This window comes from Sminthopsis crassicaudata, chromosome 2 (assembly GCF_048593235.1).
Source record: "Sminthopsis crassicaudata isolate SCR6 chromosome 2, ASM4859323v1, whole genome shotgun sequence".
In the NCBI taxonomy this organism is placed as follows: Eukaryota; Metazoa; Chordata; class Mammalia; order Dasyuromorphia; family Dasyuridae; genus Sminthopsis; species Sminthopsis crassicaudata.
The window spans coordinates 599,447,444-599,463,099 of NC_133618.1; the positions used below are offsets into that span (position 1 = coordinate 599,447,444).

Sequence of the window (15,656 nt, forward strand, 5' to 3'; positions counted from 1 at the left end):
CTTTGTAGGTACTTAATAAATAGTTCAGAGAATGAATGAAAGAAAATTAAAGCACTTTACTGCCTTCAAAAATGTTATTTTTTAAATGTGAAGATAAGAAAGAAATAATGGTACTATAAGGGAGGAAGGTAATAACCAGGATTAGAGAGATTTACAAAGTGCACTGGCATTCAGAGCAGGAAGTGATCACATATGGATAGAGTGAGGAGGGTGCCAAGTTTCAAAATTCAGACAATAAATACTTTAAGTTGTGACTACAATAACTGCAATATAATAATGGCTTATGTTTATATAATACTTTAAAGTTTGTAAAGATCTTTACATGTGTTATTCTTTATAATCCTCACAACCAAGTGAGGTAGATTATACAATCACCCTCATTTTATAGATGAATAAATTGAGAATGAGAGAAATTAATAACTTGTCCAGGGTCACAGAGAAACTAGTAAATGTTTCTGGCAGGATTTGAACTCAGATCTTGACTTTAAGTCCTCTGCAATCTCCACCATTTTAATTTACCTGCCCCTAAAATAGATAGATCTTAAAACTTGTACACTTTATTCTGTTGGAAAGGTCCTTAATCCATTATTCAGAGTTTATTGAATTACAAATAACCTAAATAATGATGTTTAGATTTCTTAGCCTCTTGCAAATTAGAAGGTATGAATAATAAAAGGAAGTTTAGAGAAAACAAATGACAGCAAGAAACAAACAGATCAGAATTTTATAGTCCAAGGCAGGAAGTATAGTTGTAATGATGGTTCTGAATCACTTAATCTCTTGGAACCTGAGCTTCCCCATTTACAAAGTGGGGTAGGTGACCTTTATTGTCCCTCCCACCTCAAAATCTATGATTCTGTATTGAGAAAAGGTTAATTTATATTCAATGTGTACATATTAAAACAGTATTTTAACACTGAGCAACAAAATATTCTGATTATGTGGAAAACCCATCTTTGTTAACCATTGTTCCCCATTGCTGCTAGCTAAACACAGTGTTATTGGATTCTTCTCTAGTTTAGAACAAGAAGTCCAAATCTGCTTAATGTTAAAATAATAATAATAATACAGAACTTTCATGGCATCTGTGTGTTTCAATGAATCAGGCATATTGGGTTTTGTTTTTATTTAAATTTGAACTCAGTTTCCATAGTTCAGCATTTCCCAAATAATTATCTACGAGGGAATTATAGGGGTCACTACTCACCTCTAGTTCTCTCCCTGTTATTTGTCCTTAATTTTCCCTAGTTTCTTTATTTCCTCACAAGCTACCATGTTAACAACTACAGCAGCACTACTAATACAGCTTCAAATTGTAGCTCTTTAAAATTGTTTAAAGTTCTTTAACATTCATTTTGTCTGGGAAAAATACTGGATTTCACACCAGAAGGCCTGATTTTGAATTTTGGTTCAGTTACTTTACAACCAATATGATTTGGGGCAAGTCCCTTAACTTTTATGTGCTATAAAGTACAGATTTCTACATAGATACAAAAGCAGCAGATTCATCCTTTGTCCAGATGTGGCCCTAGAAAAAAATTTCCAAGTGGAGTCCAGTGGGCTATAGTTGATTATGGCTTGACTTGGCACCATTTTAAAGCAAGTCACACATACTGGAACTATACCGTAGAATGAAATTTATTATGAGGCAAGGAAATATTGGAATGAATCCAAAGGACTTTATTACTAACATATTCAAAGAACTTTTATATCTCTATGGGAAGTTGCCATATATACCTTGGGCAATAATTGTCTCTTAGCCAATGATCTTTTTTAGATTGGGATAAAATGCTTGCTAAAAGGAATATTATTTTAAATTAGTAACAAACATAGTTATTCATCTATAAAAAACAAAAACCAAAACCGAACCAAATCTAAAGGGCAGCAAGATGGCACAGTGGATAGAGTGCCAGTCCTGGAGTCAGGAAGACTCATCTAGTCCCAGATACTAACAGTGTAACCCTGAGCAAGTCACTTAACCCTATTTTTCTCACTTTCTTCATCAGTAAAATGAGCTGGAGGAGAAAATGGCAAATTTCTCTAGCATCTTGGCCATGAGACAAACAACAACAAACAAAAACCTGAGTTTTGACTTCTGCTCTCTTCCCTTCTTTCTCCCTATTTTTCCAGTTCTCCTGCATTAGGTGACGATCATTTGACAGCATCTGTTGATCATCCATCAGGGCAGCCTGTAATTGGTTCTTCTCCCTGTGATGTTACAGTCCCAAATACTGCAGAGCTGAGTGCTTCCAGGTATGGTGAGATCTTATTACAAAATCTGAATGATGTGTGGCTGCAGCTTCTTCTCCTCCATCTATACTTTAGCTGGGCTAGTTTAAGAGATGGTTATTATTATAAAAGCATAAACAGCCTTCCGTGTGGTCTAATGTGAGGGATGCAGGGACAGTCTCTCTGCCCAGAAACATTACTCTCTCTGGTTTTATTTGTTTGGTTTTTTGCACATAATAGTATTCCCTCCTAGTTACATGTAAAGATAGTTTTCAACATTCATTTTTGTAAGATTTTGTGCTCCAAAATTTCACCATTCCTTCCTTCCTTCTTTCTTTCCCTCCCTTCCTTCAAGAAGCAAGCAATTTGATATATAGACTATACATGTAAAATCATGTTAAATATATTTCCATATTAGTCATCCCACTCTGGTTTTTAACTAGTGTCTAAAAATCCATCATTAGAGATTCATTCCAATGTGGTCTTCAAGGCCCTTAGTAAAAGGCAAATTCCCCTGAAGATAAAGATTGCTAATAGCTTACATTTATATAATGCTTTATAGTTTGACAGAGGGCTTTCTTTGCAACAATTTTGTGCGTAGGTAGTGTGTGTATTATTATTATTCTCATTATACAGAAAGAGACACTGGGTGTGATCATATGACCTAGTTAAAGAAAATAATGACTTTGAAAACCGAGACATGTGAAAATTTAACATCAATGACTTGGCTTATTGCCTTTTCTTAGAGAAGTTTAACTACTATAAAATAAATCACTTTAGTGAGGAAATTAAAAGAACCCTAAAACTGCCTCCACAGGCAAACATTTAATCCTCTTGCCAAGGAGAGACATGACAGACAAAAACCATCAATTTATAATAAAAGTTTATTTGTTAAAAATTACAAAAGTTAGTGATGGAATATTATAGGCAGTCACCTCTCAAACATCAATAAGTAATTGAGGAAGAATTAACCTGTAGAAGACCTAACTAAGGCAGATCATCCCATCTGTTTATAGCTAAAATTAGGATGGTAACAAATAGATATGGAATAGAATAGATCTCGGCATTTTAGAGCAACTTGATCTTATTATCAATAATTGAACAGTCCCCATTTGAACTGTAATACCTCTATATATGAAAATTTATGTGAGAGAATTGAAAAGACACACAAGAAAATGAAGCTGAAGAATGAAAAGACACACAAGAAAATGGAGCTGAAGAGTGATTGGAAGAGACTCAAAATGTACAGAAGAAATCAATATTAGAAATGACATGATTGAAAAGCATTCAGGTATCAGTTAAGATATTTCAAAAGAGAGTTTCCAAAAGAATAGAAAAGATCACATATGGTATGATAAAAAGGGGGGGGAGGAGAAGTGATGGAAGAGAAATTGGGAACTTCTGACCCATATGCCTACTCTCTTATTATTATAAATTCTTTTTAAGAATGATTGTATCAGAGGTATCCTTAGTGGAAAAAAATTTATCTAGTTATTTTTAAGCTTAATCAATGTCAAAAAGATAAATCATCAAATATACAAAAAAAGAGTAAAACCATATCCTCAGAGTTTGACAAAGGATAACTTTTTCTCTTGGCTTCCCTTCCTTGCCAAATTTTTTAAAAAGCATTTTGCTGGAGCAAACAGCATCCCTTTACGGTTATCTCCATGGCTTCTTTTGTATCTGTTAAGATCCTGGCATAATTGTTGGAATTCGAAATAAAAACAAAAAAAGTCTGCTCTGAAGAAGCTTGTGTCCATTTGGGAGATAAAATATATGAACAGGGAAATTAAAATGCAACTTGAAGAGGAAAAGCATAACTAGAATTAAGAGAATCAGGAAAAGTTTTGTGAAGGAAGAAGTACTTGAACTGCATATGGAAAAAGGTCAAGGATTATAAGAAGTAAAAGTGAAGAGGGAAAACATTCCAAGCATGAGAGATAGCCTCTACAAAGTTATGGAGATTCTGTTTTCTGCAAGCAATAAGCCCAGCTTGGCTCAATCACACAATATGTGAAGGAGGAGTAGCAGGCTAGGGCAAGTTGTATTTTATCTTAGAGGTAGAAGGGGAAACATGGAAGTCCTCTGCAATCTCCACCATTTTAACTTACCTGCCCCTAAAATAGATAGATCCTAAAACTTGTACACTTTATTCTGTTGGAAAGGTCCTTAATCCATTATTCGGAGCTTACTGACTACTGATTTACAAATAACCCAAATAATGGTGTTTAGATTTCTCAGCCTCCTGCAAATTAGAAGGTATGAATAATAAAAGGAAGTATGGAGAAAACTAACTATGGTTAGACCCAAGCTTTTAGGAGATTCTTTTGATGGCTAGGTGGAAGATGGGCAAGAGAGGTGAGAGCCTGTAATCTGGGAAAACAGTTATGAGGTTGTTGCAATAGTACAGATAACAAATGATATGGCTCTGAACTAGAGTAATGACTCTTGGGTGAAGAGAAGGGAACAAATGTGAGAGATCTTATGGATGTAGAATTAATGGACGTCTAATTTCACTGGTGTGGAGTTGGTGTGGGAGTTGAGAGTGGGAAGGAGGAGTTAAGATTATACCAAAGCAAAAATCTGGCTGACCAGGATTCTCTTGCTTATATCCTCAAGAGAAATAGGAGAGTTTAAAGGAGAGGTCATCTTATCTGGGGGGAGATAATATACTTTCAATATACTAAATTTGAGATGCCTTCAGACTAAGTTATCCAACAGACAGTTGATGATGTGAGACTTGACATAATTGCACAGAGAGGTTAGGATTGAGGACATCAGTTCAGAAATCTTACCAAAGGAATTTGCCAGTATCTTGGAGGATATTATATGCAGAGCAATAAATGAAGGAGGAATGATATAATGATGATGAAGTTATTTTTCTTGTGGATGGCCTTTTGCTTATTACACTAAGTCCAGAAACACTATAGAGCTTTCTTTAATTAGATCCATCAATACACAAAAGCAATAAACTACATAAGAAAAACTAAGTAGATGAATACATATTTCTTAGAGTATGGCACACAATATTCAGTCCATTTAAACTCTTCATTGAAGGTGGATAACAAATTGAACCCTAATTTGAAAAAGGTGAAGAAATGGTCTAGATCACATTAGTGGCATTTTTGAGGTTTTTAAAGTTCCAGAGTTACCATTAATTTTATTTTTAAAAAATATTTTCCTTCAAAATAGCATTTTTATTTATTCTTTTGTTTTACCCCCCCCCCCATGATTCACAATATATTGTTCTTTTTTCTCTATCCTAGCACCATCCTTAATAACAAAGATATGGGGAAAAGGGCAATTCAACAAAATGAACCAAGATCTGAACTATAACTGACATGATATGTAATGTCTCACCCATACTTATATCAACAGATAAGGGAGAGACATTTTGGGTGCCAAGCGTGTTCTTCATAAATCAATTCTGTTTCAGTTGTTATTTCCATTACATGATTATAATTATTCTACATATTGTTTTCCTTATTCCATTCACTTCACTTTGTATCAGTTCATACAAATCTTCCTATACTTCTCTATTTTCATCATATTCACAGTTTCTTACAGATAGTAATATTCTGTTACATATTCATATGCCACATTTATTTAACCATTCTCTTATCATTCAGCATCTACTTTGTTTCCGATTATTTGCTACTATAAAAATCATTGCTAGAAATATTTTGGTGTATATGAGACCTATCTTTTATGAAATACTTCCTCCTTTCTTGTGCAGATATTTTATTTACTGAAAAAGGAAGAAAATGACATTTGTTTGAGAGACATGGAGAAAACGCAGCTTGAGGCAAAACATGGGCAATTCTAAGATCTTTGGAAAATGTCTCTTCAGATAAAACTGCTTAAATGACTTGACTGAATGCAACTCAGAAGCAAAAGTACTGCATGATGATGAAATTGTCTCTGGTGCATATAGCTAATTTCAGGACTTTGCAGTTTATTGAGATGGATGTTCTGATTCTTAGAATTGCCTGGAGACAATGGAAAAAAGTCATACTTAGACTCAGTGTAATATTTGACAGAAATGTCAAATCTTTTAAAAATTAGAGTCTTGCTGCTTGTTGGGAGCAACTTCTCCTTTGGGAAGTTTTATTTAGAGTAGGAAACAGATGTTCCTAGAACTATAAATCAGTAAAACAACAAATATTCACAGGTTCCAGACACTTCTAGGGATATAGAAAAAAAGCAAGAACATCCTCTTCCCTTATTAAGAACCAGACATTCTAATAGTAGATTATACAACATGGAACATACAAGATAAATGCAGCATATACGCATATACATAATACATGTATGGTATAAATACAAGATATACAGCATAAGTGCATGTACATGCATACAACACACATAAATTGGTATATGCAGGATATATACAGCATATATATTTTGATTTGGGTTATTAGATTTTTACCATTTTAAAATTTTATTTTTTAAAAAGAAAAACAATGGTTTATATCTGTAATTTTATTCATGTAGGGAATTTCCATGTGGAAACTTCTTCCACCAATTTAGAATGGTAACTCCACTGTCACATAGCTTTGCAGAACTGCCCTCAACACCACAATTTGTCCATGGTCACACAATAAATATAGGTCAGTGTCAGTGCCTCTTTCAGAAAAAATACTAATTAAGAGATGAGATTTTTACCAGGTAAAAGAACTCTGAATCTTAGGGGTGATCCTGCCCCTGCAATTAGTGAAGCCTCCATTTCTTTGTTCCATTTGCCACCACACCCCCACACCCCCCCCAGCTCCTTAGGAATGCTGCTTTCTGTTTGTCCTGCTGGTCATGAATTCTCCTTGGATGAGCTGTGATTTCTGGAATTGCGGCATCTTTTTCATTAAAGTAATCCGGTTCTCTTTTATTTGCCCACTGGTCAACCCCTAATAAAGCTCAGAAAAGGTCAGGTTGACAAATAGCCTGTAAATAATTAGTTAAGGAGTACAGTCAGGGCCCTGCAGCTGAGGAGGCTTGTCTGCCACAGATTTTTAAGATTTCTTAAAAACTGAGCTCTTGTTGGTCTAGTGAGGAGAATGAACAAAGTTTATGAGTAGCTAGCAAGAATAGGGAAACACACACATACACACACACACACACGCACACGCACACACACACACAGATATAATATTTGCATTGGGATACAGTCCCAGAGGATAGAGCAAAGGAACAGTGGATAGAAGTTGCAGAGGGACAAATCTGGGCCTAAGGAAAGTTTTGCTTATTTTCAAATAACCTGTCCTAAAGTGGAATGAGCTGCTTCTGAAACTGTCAGATGGAAATTCAAGCTAAAGCTGGGAACCTTTTACTGGGTTTATTATAGAAGAGGTTCCTTTTTAGGTGGGGGTTTGATTTGTTGACTGGTAAGGTCTTTTTTACCTCTGCAATTCTATGATAGAGTGATGGAACTAGAAGAGACTTCCACAGTCATATCCCATTTTCAAGAGTGGTTTTTCTTGGTTCCTATAGTTATCTATTAATAAATAAGTTGCTTTCCTCAAATCATGCTGAATGTAAAATGTCTAGGAAAGAAGCTGTTTAACAACCTCATGACACTGAGCAAGAATGGCCAAAATTTATTGAAGATGCAAATGACAAAGGATTGACTTAGTTTTAAAACTTACTAGTTTCATTTCTAAGCCAACAGGAGTAGGATTATTTGTTTAATAATTAATAATAATATCTGTGGTAGCAAAGAATTGGAAATATAGGGGATGCCCTAAATTGAGGAATGGCTGAATAAGTCATAGTGTATGGTTTAATTGAATTGTTGTTCAGTCCCCTCAGACTGTATGTGACTATCTTGGCAAAGATACTGGAACAGTTTACAATTTCCTTCTTCAGTGTTTCTTCATTTTACAGATGAGAAACTGAAGCAAATAGAGATTACGTGACTTGCCCAGAATCATACAGCAGCAAGTGTAAACTCAGATTTTCCTGACTTGAGGCTCAGTGCTCTATTTATTTCACCACCTAACTGCCCTTAAGCATTGTGACAGAATAATTATTGTGTTATAAGAAATAATAAGCAGGATGCTTTCAGAAAAAACCTGGGAAGGCTTAAATGAGCCAATGTAGAATGAATTTAACAGAACCAGAAGAACAGTGTACACAGTAATAGCAACATTGTATGATGATCACTACCTTGCTATTTTCAGCAATATGATACTCCAAGACAATTCTTATTATGAATTATGCTTAATTCATTATGAATGCTGTCCATATCCAGAGAAAGAACTGATGGCTTCTGAATGTAAATTAAAGCATACTTTTTTTACTTTTCTTGGTTGTTTTTATTATTTTTCAATCTATGTTTTCTTTTGCAACATGGCTAATAGGGAAATGTTTTGCATGACTATTCATGTATAATCTATATTGAGTTACTTGCCTTCTCAAAGAAGGGTGAAGGAACGGAGGAAGGGAGAGAATTTGGAACTAAAATTTTAAGTATATATATATTTACTTGTAATAGAAAAATAAAATAAGAGAAATAAAAATTATTAATAGTAATAGCTACTATTTATATAATATAAGGTTTACAAAGCATTTTACATTTGTCCTACTAGAAAGAATAGGTTACATTATTGAGGTGGGGAGGGAAAGGGTAATTAATGGAGAGGAAGAAATTTGAGGGTAAAGTGTTTGAACATAGACTGAATGACTTTTGTCTTCTAGCTTCATTTAACATTTACCTCATTTTGCTGAAAACCTATGAAAGAGCAGTTTAGTTTTTAAAAATGATTACGTAGAAGCCTATTTTTAAAATTTGGAACCACCCTAATGGCAGAGATTTTTTAAAAGTATAAAAGCTCTGTATTAAAAGAACAAAAAGTTTCTGTTGTTTCTTCCTCTCCCTTCTCTGTCTTTCTCTGTGTCTCTTTGTCTGTCTATCCATCTGTCTGTCTTTCTCTCATTTTCCCTTGTTGAAGAAAAAGGAATGGAAGGATTTTGTAACTCTTTTGCCTCAACATTCCCCCTAACAATTGTTTTTACTGAATAAAAGGGAAGATAAATTCTTACTTTCCTTATAAAAATCAGTTTTCTAATAAGACCAAACAAATTTTGATGAATATGATTATTATTGAAGAGCTAGCAGAACATCAAAGATAGTGGTGGCTACACATCTAACTTTACCTTTGGAATATGTTAATAAGAGGAACTTGAAATACCCACCCAACCTCCCTGTTGATCTTAAGATCTTCCTACAGGATTCTGAGACTATCTATCCCATGATATCCTACTTTAAATCCTTGGAACCCAGATTTATTGTTATCTCATTCATTTTCATGAAATTAAATTATAATTCCTTGGTTGTTACCCCACACACTCCCTCAGCTCTCTCAGCTCCCTCAAAAGCTAATAAATTCTGGCAGGTATACTTGTACATACATATATGCACAATATATTATCTATATGTATATTGCACACATATATGTGTATTAAAATAAATGTTATAGATATGTACAAGATTGTAAGCTCCTTGAGGGCTGGAGATGTCTTTTGCTTCTTTTTATATCCCCATTGCTTAGTACAGTGCCTGACACAGAATAGGCACTTAATATTTATTGACATATATATATACACATATATACATGGATATGCAAATTCCTGTGTATATATTATATATATGCATGTATATAGACACATATGAATGTCTGTTGATTGATTTTTTGGTCTGAAGGTAGGATCTCTGGCTTACAACAAAGTAGCTGGGGCCAGCTGTTATACTGTCAAAGCTTTGCCAAAAAAATCACATATACATTGAACAGGTTGTAGGATTTAAATCAGTATTTAAACTCTGGGAAAGAGATCAAAGCTTTCAGAAGTCATTCCTCTGAGAAGTGGGCCTGGTTTCTGCCTTCTTGTTTTGCCTGTCACCACCTCAGTTAGATTACTCTGTTTTTCTGTATTTTGATGTGGTTTGGTGCTCTATTTGTCACACACATGAGATTACATACCCAGTGTAAATTAATTTGCCTTATGAATTCTCTAAGAGTCTATTGTTTCAGAAGTATAGGGAATTCCCTGTATGAAAACTCCCTCTCTTCCCCAACATAGACCAAATTTTTGAGTCAGAGGATAAGATCTAGAGAGTTGCCTAGAGAGACCTATAGGGGCATAGATTTATAGTTCCTTAGGATCCTTAAGGTGATCACTTTACAGATGAGGAAACTGAGCCCCAGGGAAGTTGTGACTTAACTGTAGTCATATGGGTAATTAGAAACAGATTTGAAATTGAATCTTCTTGATGTTAACCCTGGGGGTATGTCCACTGCACCAGAGTACCTGCTAATTTTATGAAAATGGAATGCCATGCCAGAATTAGACTTTACAAAACAGATAAATTAAGTGATGATTCATTTTTACAAAAGAAATCACCACAGGTTTTCTTTAGCCAATTTACTCAGTATGGTGCATTTTAAAATTTATTTTGTTTGATCAAAAATAATTTCTTTGTTGTTTCCCAGAAATTAGCCTGAATAGATTGAGGTTCATTTGTATATTTATGCAACACATTAGAATCTTGATTATCCTGTCCATGCTTCATTGATTTATACTCAGATTCAAAGATTTTTAGAGAGAGAGAAGTCTTTAGAGAACATCTAACTGCTTCATATGTTTCTTTTTTTCTTTTTAGCAGCTTAATATGTGTAATGTTTTTTTTTTCCCTAGAAGCTTTATATGTATATATTTTCCCTTCTGCAAATAAGTGAGAAATTCCAGGATATCAGGGACTGTATACTTGGTTTTGTGTCCTCAAATAATCCTTTATATAGGGATTTGTACACAATAAGCACATAGCAAATAAGTAATAACAATTGTTTAGCAAGAGGAAAGGGCAGAAATAATAGATGATTCAGTAGTCATTTAGGTATTGGAATCTTTTTTCATTCTTTTCATTCTTTTTCGGGGTAATGTTTTCCTTTCTCACTGTTTGAAAGAAGCAAATTTTAAAATTATATTCCTTATTGGGGGAAGGAGGGGAAGGTTCTAAAAGAGAAGGAATTAGGAAGCCAGTTTGGAATGAGAACTTGCTGGATATATCCACCAGCAAATATTTGAGAATAACCCTCCAGCAAATATTTGATAGCATTGACCACATATGTAATTTACTTATGTATACATAAGCACTTGTGTATGTACAGCTCATGTCCTGCTAGTGATGGGAGTTAGCTGGTTTTACTTTAAAAAAAAAAAAAAAAGAAAGAAAGAAAAAGAAAAAGAAAAAAAAAAGAATTTCATTGCACAGCATTTGATCCAGTTTATCACCATTTCAACATATGTTCTGATTTCCAATTCAGAGCTTTTCAAAGGCAAGCTTTTCTGAGTCCGGGCTGCTCTGATATTGTAGATCTCCCAAGAGAGTTTAATTAAATTCTAAATCCTCTTTGGACCACTTGCCCAGAGCCTGTCATTGATAGGCCTAAAGTTTGTCAAATCTTCAGTTTCAAAGCATTTCTTTTCTTACAACATACATTTTCACTACTAATTTGAGCTTAGTTTTGGCTCTAATGATTTTGTGTTCGGGTGCACTTGGAAAGGAAAAAAAAAAAAAAAAAAAAAAAAAGGGCAGTCTCTGAAGAAAGGCCATTATGCTAAATATCTTCCAGATGGTGATGTGAAATAGGAGATAAGGCACTGTCACTCCAGCTGTCCCATAAAGGAATTATATATTAGGTTTCCACCTCAAGGGCAGTTATCTTCCCCTACGGTGATAGCCTAATGCTCACCCCTTAGGTCAGTCTAGTGTTTGTCCTTGGAGAGAGGTTTGGTTTGGCAACTCTAGCCAGTGCCTGAAATGAAATTAGCAATCAGTTCACTGTAAGATTTGCCAAGAAATACTCAAAAGCCTTTGTACAGAGAACAAAAGAACACCAGTTGTTGACAGTACATCACTACAATTGGACATGTGTTGTTCTCAAACAGAACCCAAATAATTGCTGGGAAAACTTTTAAAAATTTACTTACCTACTTCAGAGGTTACATGTGTAACTGGATTGTGGCTTGATGACTACCAACACTGTAAGAAGTAATCTCTCTCTCTCTCTCTCTCTCTCTCTCTCTCTCTCTCTCTCTCTCTCTCTCTCTCTCTGTCTGTCTCTGTCTCTCTCTGTCTCTGTCTCTCTCTCTCTCTCTCTCTCTCTCTCTCTCTCTCTCTCTCTCTCTCTCTCTCTCTCTCTCTCCCTTTCTCTCCCTCCCTTCCTCTCCCTCTCTCTGTCTTTCTCTTCTTCCTTTCCCTCTCCCTCTCTACCCTCTTTATTTTTCTTTCTCCCTTTCCTTCTCTTTCTTTTCCCCCTCTTCTTTTTTGTCTCTCTCCTCTCCTCTCTCTTTTTTCTCTTATTTCTCCCATCTTTCCCTTTTCTTTTCTTCTGTCTATGATTTCTTTCCATAAGATCCAAAATAGATATTTTAAAACTTCAAATCTAACTATACAACAACCCACCTGACTCAATTTCCTTTGGCATTCCATATTTGAAATGTTAGCAACAAAACTGATAAACCTTTTTTTAGTCAATTATTTAGAGTCCTACAATGCCAGAAATAGAAATGACCTTAGATAGCTTTTCTAACCCACTCATTTTATAGAGACAGAAGCTGGGGCCCTGAGAAAGGAAATGAGTTGCCCAAAGTTATATAACTAGTTATCAGCAATGTCACAACTCTACTAAAATATTGGATTTTTCAACATCAGTTCTCTCCCACACTTTTTTATCTTTTAGGAAGTAGTATAACCATTCCTGTGAATGAGTCAGTCATCCCACAAAATGATGCTATCTCCTGAGAATTCCTGTAGCTCTTCCCGCAGCTGAGCTTTGCATGAGAACCAATAGATCATTATAAACTTACCTAGCCTGGAAATGTTAAAACAATCAAAGAGTTGTACATTTTTTTTGCTTTAAATTTTTATGTGTATAAGAATATCAATATCTATCACATATTAATAGCTAGCTATCTCTATCTATATGTATCTATGTATAATATGTATGTATATATAATATAATATATAAATAAATGTATTCCCATCACTGATACTTTAGTAAATCTCAAGACACTGAATAGTATGTTCACATTACTGCATTCACACAAATGTTTCTATAGATAGCTATACAAGGAAGAATTAACTGGACAGGAAAGGAAAAGGAAGTCTTACTCATCATCCTGAAGGCAAATGATGCTGTACTTTGCCTTTGTAAGATAGGATCACAAAGGCACTATTACCTTTTTCAGCTGGTGAAATGCCACCAGCTAGGGCAGAGTTAGGAAGTAAACATATTTCTCTGATTTTGCACAAACTTGGTCTTTCTTTCTTTCTTTCTTTCTTTCTTTCTTTCTTTCTTTCTTTCTTTCTTTCTTTCTTTCTTTCTTTCTTTCTTTCTTTCTTTCTTTCTTTCTTTCTTTCTTTCTTTCTTTCTTTCTTTCTTTCTTTCTTTCTTTCTTTCTTTCTTTCTTTCTTTCTTTCTTTCTTTCTTTCTTTCTTTCTTTCTTTCTTTCTTTCTTTCTTCTTCTCTTTTTCTCTCTCTCCCTACCTCCCTCCCCCCTCTGTCTCCTCTCTCTCTCTCTCTTTCTCTCTTCCTTTCTTCTCTGCTTCTTCTCTAAACATTTATTGAAAGCCTCCCATGTGAAAATTATTGTGTTTTCTTCTGTAAGAGAGAAACAGAAGACTTATGTGCATATATACACATATGTGTTTATATATCTATATATACACATTTAGATTGATAGTCTTTGTTTTCTAGGAGGTATCAAATTACACAAAGGTGATTAACAATGGAAGATAGCACATATCTAAGAACTGAGAAATACATATAAAATATCCATATGGTGGTACAGTGGTTAGAACATTGGATCTGGAGTTAGGAAGACCTGCTTTCAAATATAGCCTCAAATACTTAATAGTCTATAAAATGGGGCTAATAATAACGCCTGCCTCTCAGGTTTTTTGTAAGAGAAAAATGAGGTGATATTTATAAAGTGCTTTGCAAACTTAAAGCACTATATAAATGCTATTATATTAAATTATTATATTATATTAAATTGCTATTATAAGAATATTTCAAAGGAGGCAAGACAACTCACTACAAGCTAGGCTGTCTGGGAAGGATTCACATAGCAAATTGATTTAATCTTTGAAAGGTGAATGGGGTGATATTGCTACAAATGAAATAAATTATCCTTATCTGTCTTATGCTAGATAAAATTTCTTCATATCCAGTATTCCCAAAATCCAAACCTATTCTTCAGCAAGAATTCAACATTAGGAATTGTTCCTTAGGGACAATTTAAACCTGTGGTCGATTTCTTCCCAGAGTATAGGCATTTTAAATTTGGTCTCTCGTTAGAGAATGAAAGCTTTTCCCATTGCTGAAGAAATATCAGAAATCATTGAGATAACTGGGGAGCTAGATTTTGGACAGGCTATGTGGGATTTTTCACCAACCCTTTAAAACCAAATCCAAGTACGTGTGTTTTCCTAGGACCTGTCCTACTGAAATGTGCACATTTTAAATAGGATGCACTGAATAAGAGGAATAAGCATCACTAGTTTGTGGGTCCTCATTAGTTTTGCATAATTTAGACATTTTAAATGTTACATTTCTGTGTTCTCCATATCCATACCCATTCTTTGTTGATGAATCCTTAGTTCTATAACTTTCCCCTAAGATTCTTCTTAGTATTTTCCATTAAATATTCTTTAATCCTTAAAGATAGAGTGGGATGGGGTAGACTATAGAGCAAACTTTAGCATTGCCTCAGTGGCCCTTGGAATCTCACTTTTAAAAGGCTAGGCATCTCCAGGGGAAAGGCCCTCTGTCTGATCAATCCAGGTAAGCCCTTAGCTAATAGCTGCTAGCTATTATATAGCACTTAACAGTAGCTGATGACTCACTGTTAGTAGATGGGGCACTTAGTATGTGCCAGGCTCTTTGCTAAGCACTTTATAATGATTGTCTCATTTGATTCTCACAACAACTCTGGGAGATAGGTGCTATTATTATCCCCATTTTATGGATGAAAAAATCAAGGCAAGCAAGAGTTAAGTGTTTTGCCTGGAGTCTGAGCACCAGGCTTTTGGAAGGGAACTTGCCAAGTAATGCTGTGGACACCCCAGAATCACCTTGGGCTTAATCGATTCACTGCCGAATGCCAAGGGTTGACATGAGTGACATAATCAGGTTACTGAAGACAAGTTAGACCACATTTAAATCATCATCATCTTCTCTCTGGTTAGAAGCCTCTCTGGTTAGAAGCCGCTCTGGTCAAGGATATTTGTGGAGTCTACAGATGTTTCAAACACCAGCTAAGAACCCATGAAGACCACTTGCCATATATTGGAGGAATTTAGTATATGAAGAGCAGAAGAGTTTCACATATTTAACACATAGAGAACAATATCAGCCTGGGCTATTTTT

The 15,656-nt window shown here is 34.8% G+C and overlaps 1 protein-coding gene across 6 annotated transcripts in view; it reads left to right on the top strand.

Annotated features, from left to right (window-relative positions):
• Positions 1 to 15,656, top strand: part of TACC2 (transforming acidic coiled-coil containing protein 2) — a 306,311-nt gene that overhangs the window by 152,375 nt on the left and 138,280 nt on the right. For all 6 annotated transcript variants that reach the window (XM_074295773.1, XM_074295778.1, XM_074295774.1 and 3 more), the window contains one exon: positions 2,131 to 2,253. In XM_074295773.1, the coding sequence (XP_074151874.1) occupies positions 2,131 to 2,253 (123 nt within the window). The remainder of the gene's footprint in view (positions 1 to 2,130; positions 2,254 to 15,656) is intronic.